The sequence below is a fragment of the Colobus angolensis genome, unplaced genomic scaffold (genome assembly GCF_000951035.1).
Source record: "Colobus angolensis palliatus isolate OR3802 unplaced genomic scaffold, Cang.pa_1.0 Scaffold362, whole genome shotgun sequence".
Taxonomy (NCBI): domain Eukaryota; kingdom Metazoa; phylum Chordata; class Mammalia; order Primates; family Cercopithecidae; genus Colobus; species Colobus angolensis.
In genome coordinates, this window is record NW_012116955.1 from 459,368 (window position 1) to 469,862 (window position 10,495).

Below are 10,495 nucleotides of genomic sequence, written 5' to 3' on the forward strand. Positions count from 1 at the left end.
TAAGTGGTGAAGAGGGAATTGAACCCAAGCCTTCCCACTCCTTGGTCTGCATCATAACCGCTATGCTGGAACAGATACAGAAATATTCTCAACGCTGAGAGCAATCACATTTCTAAGAAACTATAAACAAATAACAAAAGGGTAATAGTAAGTGATCTCGTAGTTAAGTGTGGTCACGTCTATTAATAGATTGGGTACAAATGTGTAATTACATCTCTTCCATCAGTAAGAGTTCGGCTACGTACACAGACATTCTTACTTCCTCCTTAAGTGCCTTCTACTCAATCTGTCTTCAGGATCTAACCTATAATCAGCTGTGTGTGTGCTGACTCACAGTGGTGGACAGAAATCACTGCAACTTCGCTTTCATTCACCAAAATTGAAATTTGAAGCCCCAAATCCAAGCCATCTGGAAATGGACAATGAAGGTCACAATTATATTGCAAGACAGGAAAAATGAGGGGGATGGGGAAGACAAGGGACGTTAGACTTTTAACATTTTATAGCTGCCCCTTCAATCGGGACTGTGTCTTTTTAGATCAATGAGTTAGTCCTTTTTGGACAATGGACATATGTAGATATCCAATGAATGAACTGTGGATTGCTCTATCAGTAAGAGCTATCATTTATGCCACATTGACATTTTACCACAAGACAAACTTAGATTTTCCAAAAGAAAGTGTCCTTAAACATTTGCCCAATTTTAAATTACAGGCCAAATTAGGCTAAATCCATGTCCTCTTATTACTGTGATTCTGAGGTCATATTACAAAGCTCTGCCCTTCCCATGCCCAAGGGTAGACGTGGGCATAGTTTTTATTACTGTGGTGCACTGCACAGAGCTCCCTCAAAGGGCACCAGGCAGGGTTGGTGAATCAATGCCATTGAATGATCTGTAGTATGAGATATTGGAGGCATTACATATAAACCTTATGAATTTCATTTTTTGAGACATATGATCCTAGTTCATACCACTACACTCCAGCTTGGGTAACAGAGCAAGACTGCCTCTCAAAAAATAAATAAAAATAAAAATAAATAAAAGTAAGTTATGTTTGTTCTTTATGAACTGGCTGAGTGATTTGATATTGTCAGTTGCTAACATAGTAAAAGAATGAAGTCAGAATAAATTAATTTTGTACACAGAGATAAGCAGATGTCATTTAAAATCTAGATAAGCCATCATCCTTGCAAAGATCACCTTCTGGGGTACGGCTCATGTTGCTACACTAGAGCCTTGGCTACTGTAGTGGTTCTTAAACTTTATTGAGTGTCAAAGTCATCTGGAGGGCCAGTTAAACCCACCTGGGAACCACTCTCTACCACCCTTTCAGGATAGTTTCTAACAGTAGGTCTGGGCAGGCCCTGGGAATTAGCATTTTTAACAAGTTCCCAGGTAATGCCGAAGTTACTAGTGTAGGGACTGTCCTTTGAGAACCCCTGGTCTGGTGTTTCCTTTTGGTGAGCAACCAAGATGTGGGCTCTCAACCACCATTCATAACTGCTGTGAGAATGTGAACGTGAACACAGAGCGGGAAAACCATGCCTATATCATTGGTGTTATCATTTGGTAAATCAAATCATTGCTTTGTACCAAGCATGGTTTCAAAGGAACTAATGGCATTGGAAATTTCCAAAGTATTGGCTAAGGCCTTTTACTAGAACAACAGCTTTATCTGCATAGCCAGAAATAAAATTATACTTAAATACAATTCAACTCTGATGAGGCTTTCTTAAAAGTCTGGCTACAGAATTATGGCATAGGACAAACCTACCTGGGGAAAAAATATCTCAGTAACACTATTTAGACCTCCTTCATTTTGCCCAGGAATGCCTTTCACATGTGTATTGCTCCTCAGATCATTAGTATCAGGTGTTAAGATATACCAAGTGAGATACTTTGTGTCTCTTGACGTGGATATTTGGCTGACTTTCAAGCTTTGATGTAATCATATATTAAGTACACAGTAGACAGCTGTTGTCATAAAGAGCTAAATGGAAAAGCAATTAAAAAAAAGTTTCCCACACCAAAACAACTCCCTTGATTGAAATTTTGCTGCGAATCAAGTAGATTCAAAAATATATATATATATATAATGATATATATCATTTTTATGTATTTTGGTTTGTTGGTAAGCTAAGTAGCAGCAAATAACTCTTTGATATTCACTTTTTTTTTCAGCCAAGGACATAAATTTTCATCCCGGGAACTACAATTTCAAGTGCTCAGTAGAGTTACTGAGTTGTGAGCCTTTTTCATTCTAATTAAATTAACTTGATGAAATACTATTGTGAAAAATTGCATAGAAGACAAAGTAAAATACTAAGTGGCTCTACTCTACAAAATCCTTGATGATATAATTACTGCTTTGCAATGGTGACTATTAGAAAATATTGTGACATAACGCAGATTTCCTCCTCTCCTCCCCTCCCCTGCCCTCTCCTCCCCTCCCCTCCCTTCCCTCCCCCTCTCTTCTTTGACAGGGTCTCACTCTGTTGCCCAGGCTGGAGTTCAGTGCCATGATCATGGTTTGCTGCAGCCTTGACCTCCTGAATTCAAGCGATCCTGCCAAGTAGCAGGGACTACATGCGTTTGCCACCATGCCTAATTTTTAAAAAGTTTTTTTTGTAGAGATGAGGTCTCAGTCTGGTCTTGAACTCCTGTATTCAAGGGATCCTCCCATCTTAGCCTCCCAAAGTGCTGGGATTACAGGTGTGAGCTACCACACCCAGCCTGCTTAATATTTCCAAATGTATAATAGTTCAAATTAATTATGTTTTCATTAATATATCACATTTAAACAATAAATAGGTTAATGTAGCATACATTTTTGTTTGATCAAAATAATGTTTTAGTTTGTTAATAAAATTATTGTACTTGTATATGGCAAAATAAATTCTGTTGTATCAAGGGATACCGATATTGAACTCTGCATTGGGGTTGATTTTTGCCTTTTGTGCCAGTGCACACATCCTGTGGGTGTACCCTGTGGTACAATGGCTGTGGGCCATTGCTAATATGCTTTCTTTTCCATGCAAAAAACAAATAAATAAAATAAAACTTACCAGAAAGCATTGAGGATGAAGGTATTGTAGGGATAAGCGAATGCTGAATTGCCTCTGCTTTATACAAAGTACAAATCATTTGCTTAAGTCTTGATATTTTAACTATTAGTTAAAAATGACTTGAAGCATAGTTCGCAAATAACAGTGACACAGAGGTTCAAAATTGCTGCTCCAGCGTGCTCCTACTATACCCACCTCCAAGCAAAGATGGCTGACACACATCAGTTCCACTAAATAGATACATGTACGTGCCAGTGAGCCTCAAGAAAAGAAAAAGAGGGCGAGAAGATTTGAACAGTAGAAGTATTATATAATTTATTATGTGCTGGTACCTTTAACAATATTTAAATAACACAACAACACTGGTCTTAGATAGTGAGACCTGTGGTGAAAAGGGACTATATCTAACCATTATCATGTCCTCCCAATAGCCTGTACTTCATAAATTCTTACAAATAATTTTAATATGCAGTAATGTCCCACAAAATGAATGTCCCATCATTTTGTACGATGCTTTGCTTAGATGGTGGTTTCAAGCATAACTTTGTTTTTTAACAATGCATGGTACATTTTTCTTACTTTAGCATAAAATGGCCTGTGCTGTATATTTTCTTTTTATGACCAGGAGTTCTATAAAAATCAAAGCAGATCAATAGAAGATTAATTAGCAATTTATTTATTGCTAACACTCTTACTACTTTAAAACATTATCCAGTAATATGCATTGCACCTTTACATCAGCTTGGGCTGCCAATCCTGGTTCATGGACATTCACTGTATTCAATGAGCAGTTTTTTTAGCTCTGTGCTAGGCAGTTACAGTCTAGAGATGAAGAAGTTATGATCCCTGTTTTTAAGTAGCTAAGTGTGGCAAAAGACCACAGCGCATTTGCTGCTATCTTTATTTCTAAATCATCTGGATATAAAGTTGTAGGATACCTAAGGAGGAGAGTGTGGCTTAGCCGACAGAGGGTCTCAGCCTACTACCCTATTGTACTCTCTCAGGCACTGGGCTGTTAGGAGAGATGGAGGGGGAGGTGACAGGATGACAGGTTGGGGTGGGAGCGAGGTCGATTAGGGCTGGTGGAGGGAAGTTTGGGTGAAAAACGACTTTCTGATTTTGGAAGTCTGTGTGAGCCCACTTACCAGCGTTTATCTAATCTCAGTAAAATCTAGGTAAGGTGGAAATAAGGGCACCTCTTTGTGGGGAAGGTACATTTAGGATCCAAGGCCTAAATGAAATGGGTAAGTAAGATTTAAAAAGAAAACATTGTAAACCTCTCTCTTTTCCTGTTTTTAAGGAAAAAATTAGAAGATCAAAATGGAAAATATGCTACTTTGGTTGATATTTTTCACACCTGGGTGGACCCTCATCGATGGATCTGAAATGGAACAGGATTTTACGTGGCACTTGAGAAAGGTACCCCGGATTGTCAGTGAAAGGACTTTCCATCTCACCAGGCCCACATTTGAGGCAGATGCTAAGATGATGGTAAATACAGTGTGTGGCATCGAATGCCAGAAAGAACTCCCAACTCCCAGCCTTTCTGAATTGGAGGATTATCTTTCCTATGAGACTGTCTTTGAGAATGGCACCCGAATCTTAACCAGGGTGAAAGTTCAGGGTTTAGTTTTTGAGCCGACTGAAAATACCACAAAGGGAGCATCTGTTAGGAGAAAGAGACAGGTGTATGGCACTGACAGCAGGTTCAGCATCTTGGACAAAAGGTTCTTAACCAATTTCCCTTTCAGCACAGCTGTGAAGCTCTCCACGGGCTGTAGTGGCATTCTCATCTCCCCTCAGCACGTTCTAACTGCTGCCCACTGTGTTCATGATGGAAAGGATTATGTCAAAGGGAGTAAAAAGCTAAGGGTAGGGTTGTTGAAGACGAGGAATAAAAGTGGAGGCAAGAAACGTCGAGGTTCAAAGAGGAGCAGGAGAGAAACTAGTGGTGGTGACCAAGGAGAGGGTACCAGACAGCATCTGCAGGACAGAGTCAAGAGTGGGAGAAGAAGAAAACAATCTGGCCGGGGTCAGAGGGTTTCCGAAGGGAGGCCTTCCTTCCGGTGGACCCGGGTCAAGAAGACCCACATTCCGAAGGGCTGGGCACGAGGAGGCATGGGGGGCGCTGCCTTGGACTATGACTATGCTCTTCTGGAGCTGAAGCGTGCTCACAAAAAAAAATACATGGAACTCGGAATCAGCCCAACGATCAAGAAAATGCCTGGTGGAATGATCCACTTCTCAGGATTTGATAACGATAGGGCTGATCAGTTGGTCTATCGGTTTTGCAGTGTGTCCGACGAATCCAATGATCTCCTTTACCAATACTGCGATGCTGAGTCGGGCTCCACCGGTTCCGGGGTCTATCTGCGTCTGAAAGATCCAGACAAAAAGAATTGGAAGCGCAAAATCATTGCGGTCTACTCAGGCCACCAGTGGGTGGATGTCCACGGGGTTCAGAAGGACTACAACGTTGCTGTTCGCATCACTCCCCTCAAATACGCCCAGATTTGCCTCTGGATTCACGGGAACGATGCCAATTGTGCTTATGGCTAAAAGAGACCTAAAACAGGGCGGTGGATCATCTAAATCACAGAGAAAACCAGCTCTGATTATTGTGGTGAGATCACTTCATAGGTTATGCCTGGACTTGAACCCTATCAATAGCATTTCAGCGTTTTTCAAAATCAGGAGATTTTCATCCATTTAAAAAATGTATAGGTACAGATACTGAAACTAGATGGACACTTCAATGCCAAGTATATACTCTTCTTTACATGGTGATGAGTTTCATTTGTAGGAAAATTTTGTTGCCTTCTTAAAAATTAGACACATTTTAAACCTTCAAACAGGTATTATAAATAACATGTGATTTCTTAATGGACTTATTCTCAGGGTCCTACTCTAAGAAGAATCTAATAGGATGCTGGTTGTGTATTAAATGTGAAATTGCATAAAGGTCGATGGTAACACAATTAGTATCAGGACAGAGACAGAAAGTTACAACATAGTTTGTACTACTCTGAGATGGATCCATTCAGCTCATGCCCTCAGTGTTTATATTGTGTTATCTGTTGGGTCTGAGACATTTAGTTTAGTTTTTTTGAAGAATTACAAATCAGAAGAAAAAGCAAGCATTATAAACAAAACTATTAACTGTTTTACTGCTTTAAGAAATAACAATTACAATGTGTATTATTTAAAAATGGGAGAAATACTTTCTTCTATGAAATAATCTAGTTTAGAAATAGGGAAGCTGAGACATTTTAAGATCTCAAGTTTTTATTTAACAAATACTCAAAATATGGACTTTTCATGTATGCATAGGGAAGACACTTCACAAATTATGAAGGATCATGTGTTGAAAGCCACATCGTTTTGTACTATACATTCTGTGTATGAAGTGCTACATTTTTAGGACAAAGAATTCTGTAATCTTTTCCAAGAAAGAGTCTTTTTCTCCTTGACAAAATCCAGTTTTTGTATGAGGACCATAGGGTGAATTCTCTGATTAGTAATTTTAGATATGTCCTTTCCTAAAAATGAATAAAATTTATGAATATGACTTTTAAAAGGAGGGTCTGGTTATTTTCCTTAGGAACCAAGGCTGCAACACTCATTCTGGCCATCATGTAATGTAAGCAGAGTCCAGTGACTGCCTTGGGGCAAAACACAGAGTAGGCACTCAATGTGTATTTCTTGAATAAATAAATACTTGCTAAAGGGCTGTAAAAAGGGAATAGTTTAGGGCATTATGTTTAAAGAGTTTTAGTGATTTATGAATCAAGTACACCTTAAAATTCAGCAACTGTAGGCCTTATTTCTGGTCTGGTCTGTTCTTTCCGGTAGTTTCTAAGGTCACATCATTCTCTCTCTCATGGCACACTCAAGTCGTTGATTCTGCCAGGGTTCAAATTTATCTTATCATTTTTTAATAATGGGGAGTTATACTCTGAACTAGTATGCCAAGAAATAATTGATTAGATTATGATAAATGATTTTGTGAATGATGTTCAAAACAGCAGAATTTCAGTACAAGTGCATATTTTTTTTTTTTTTTTTTTTTTTGAGATGGAGTCTGGCTCTCTTGCCTAGGCTGAAGTGCAGTGGCGTGATCTCGGCTCACTGCAATCTCTGTCTCCTGGGTTCAAGCAATTCTACTATCTCAGCCTCCAGAGAAGCTGGGACTACAGGTGTGTGCCACCACGCTTGGCTAATTTTTGTATTTTTAGTAGAGATGTGATTTCACCATATTGGTCAAGCTGGTCTCGAACTCCTGACCTTGGTTGATCCACCTGCCTCGGCCTCACAAAGTGCTGGGATTACAGGCATGAGCCGCTGCACCTGGCCATGCAGATTCTTTTATAATGTGAACCTCTTAAAAATAATTCCATAAAAATTTAAAAAATAAATTAGCTGTAACTCTTACTGTATCTGTATATATGCTTTTGTAATTTTTATTTAATTGAAGTAGAGCTAGAGTCTTGCTACATTGACCAGGCTGGTCTCAAACTCCTGGCCTCAAATGATCCTCCCGCTTTGGCATTAAAGTGTTGAGATTACAAATGTGAGCCACCATGCGCAGCCATATGTGTTTTGTATACAGGATTTCAGCAAGTATTAACTACCATTTTATTTTTTTAATGATTTGATTTAATTCCAAGCACATTTCACTGAGTAGTACTTTATTATTTTTTCCAGTGGAATACGGTTATTGACTCAAAAATTTTGCTCAGTATTTTTTTGGGGAAAAACATCTATGTGATCACAGAAACAAAAATGTTCCAAGGTTAGTTTTGCATACTTACACACTTGCAAACACACAAAGACATACACAGAATCTTCGTCTTTGAGTCTTTGAATATAACTCCTAGGATTTGAGTAAGTTTAGAATACCTTTGGGTGCTTAGTAAAATAGTTTGGGCCGGGTGCGGTGGCTCAAGCCTGTAATCCCAGCACTTTGGGAGGCCGAGATGGGCGGATCACGAGGTCAGCAGATCGAGACCATCCTGGCTAACATGGTGAAACCCCGTCTCTACTAAAAAATACAAAAAACTAGCCGGGCGAGGTGGTGGGTGCCTGTAGTCCCAGCCACTCGGGAGGCTGAGGCAGGAGAATGGCGTGAACCTGGGAGGCAGAGCTTGCAGTGGGCTGAGATCCAGCCACTGCACTCCAGCCTGGGCGACAGAGCAAGACTTCAAAAAAAAAAAAAAAAAAAAATAGTTTGGTACTGAAGGTTAAATTCTAAGTACATATTCATTATATATATAATTCTTAAAATCATTGTCCAATATACTTTTCAAAAATATAAAATTGAGCTTGTTTAATTTGCAGAGACTTTTTCTTTTTTTCTTTTCAGAAACAGTCTTGCTCTGTCGCCCAGGTTGGAGTGCAGTGGCACAATTACAGCTCACTGCAGCCTTGAACTTCTGAGCTCAATAGATCCTCCCTCCTCAACCTTGCAAGTAGCTGGAATAACAGACATGCATTAGCATGCCTGGCTAGAGGTTTTTTGTTTTGCTTTTTTTTTATTCTGTCATGCACTTTTCTTTTCCAAGTGAATCCTGAATCTTATATGACCTATTTAGGAACACTAAAATATATTGCATTAACCAGAAAGTTTTGCTTCATATACTTTTTCTCTTATGTTTATCAGATTTGAAATTGAGAACTAGATTGAACTCACTTAGCTAAACAACCATACTTAGACATGCATACTGGGTGCGAAGGACTGTACCGACTTACTGTCTTGGGAATCTTAACAATGGTGGATTTCAAATAACAATTTTCAAAACAACTGAAATTTAAAATTGTGGCATTCCCTCTTTATCTAAATAACACATTTTATTTATGTTTTTTTCTTGTTCAAACAAAATGTGTGTGGGCAGAAGCAACTTAACAATTTTTTCCTTTTTGATATGCTTCTTAGTTAAACCAATGTTTATTTTGAAAAACATTTAGATAATGTTTGATTGTCTTAGTCCATTTAGGTGGCTGTAACAAAATATCTTAGGGAACTCTTAAATGATAGAAATTTATTGTTCACAGTTCTGAAGGCTGGATAGTCCAAGATGAAGTCATCAATAGATTTAGTGTCTGATGAAGGTCCATTCCTCATAGATGGCACCTTCTTGTTGTGTCCTTATGTAGTGGAAGGGGCACCCAAGCTTACGTAAGCCCCTTTTATAAGAGAATTAATTCCAGTTATGAGGCAGGAGCCCTCATGACCTAATCATCTCCCTCATGCCCTGTCTCTCAATACTATCACCTTTGGAGTTAGGTTTCAACATACAAACTTTGGGGGGACGTAAACATTCAGACCATAGCAATAACCAAGATCAGAGTTCTGGACACATTTTTACCTTTCTTACTTGTAGATAGAATAATTCTTTTCAATTCCTATTTCATAGAAAGAATCTCAGGATAAGAAGAGACTATAAAAGATCATCTACTTTAACCCTATACTTCAAGTTTTAATCCCCTTCGGTCACATTCTCTGCAAGTGGTTGTCCAGTGATAAGAAAATTTTTCACCACTTATTGTTTAATTATTAAAATTAATTCAGAAGTATAACTTACCATAAGTTATTGTTTGTTACATAGTGTAAAAATTATATTGTGTATGTCTTGCATTTTATTCCAATGTTGACCATTTTAATTACTCATAAGTTTTTGTCCTTATGTTAGTAAATCAGGTTATTTACTCTCATCAAACATAAACTGTGATTATTAATCAAGACTATTGGGATAAGGCAATTGGACCAAGCACTGGATATTACAAGGATGTGGCTCTATAGCTATAAAGAACCTAGAATTAGCATCATTATTCTTCAGTGTGGTTTCCCAATAACAAATACTTTTTTGGCTACTGATTTTTAAAAGTACCTGCCAGGCTTCAAAAGTACTTTAATAAAACTACTTTTACTAAAAATGATCAGCAAAAACATCTTTCCTTAATTAACAGAGGAGCCTTTTTAATAAACTGCTTTTTGCAACTAGGTCATTGCTCTTTCTTCAATGGCCAAATCGTTAGGTTCAGAGATATTTAGGAGATTTAGTCTAATTGGTGGTGAAATCATGTCCTCGTCAAATACCATTGACCGACAGGCAGATTCACAAGTTTTAATTTCTATTAAAGTAAAATTTTAATAACATTTCTCTGTTGCCCAGGCTATAGCACAGTGGAGTGATCATGGCTCCCTGAAGCCTTCCTCCTGGACTCAAGAGATCCTCCTGCCTCAGCCTCCCAAGTAACTGGGACTACAGACAAGTGCCATCATGCCAGGCTAATTCTTTAAGTTTTTTTGTAGAGATGTGGTCTTGCTTTGTTGCCCAGGTTGGTCTCTAACTCCTGGGCTCAAGTGATCCTTCTGCTTCGGCCTCCCAAAGTGCTGGGATGACGGGTGAGAGTCACTGTGCCCTCCCAC

At 38.7% G+C, this 10,495-nt stretch overlaps 1 protein-coding gene across 2 annotated transcripts in view; it reads left to right on the forward strand.

Annotated features, from left to right (window-relative positions):
* Positions 1-6,637, forward strand: part of PRSS35 (protease, serine, 35) — a 12,949-nt gene extending 6,312 nt beyond the window's left edge. Inside the window, exons 2-3 of one of the 2 annotated variants that reach the window (XM_011953477.1) lie at positions 2,485-2,589; positions 4,367-6,637. In XM_011953477.1, coding sequence (XP_011808867.1) covers positions 4,387-5,625 — 1,239 coding nt within the window. In that variant the 5' untranslated portion in view covers positions 2,485-2,589; positions 4,367-4,386 and the 3' untranslated portion in view covers positions 5,626-6,637. The remainder of the gene's footprint in view (positions 1-2,484; positions 2,590-4,366) is intronic. The other variant, XM_011953476.1, reaches the window with a different exon arrangement.
* Positions 6,638-10,495: the final 3,858 nt, after the last annotated feature.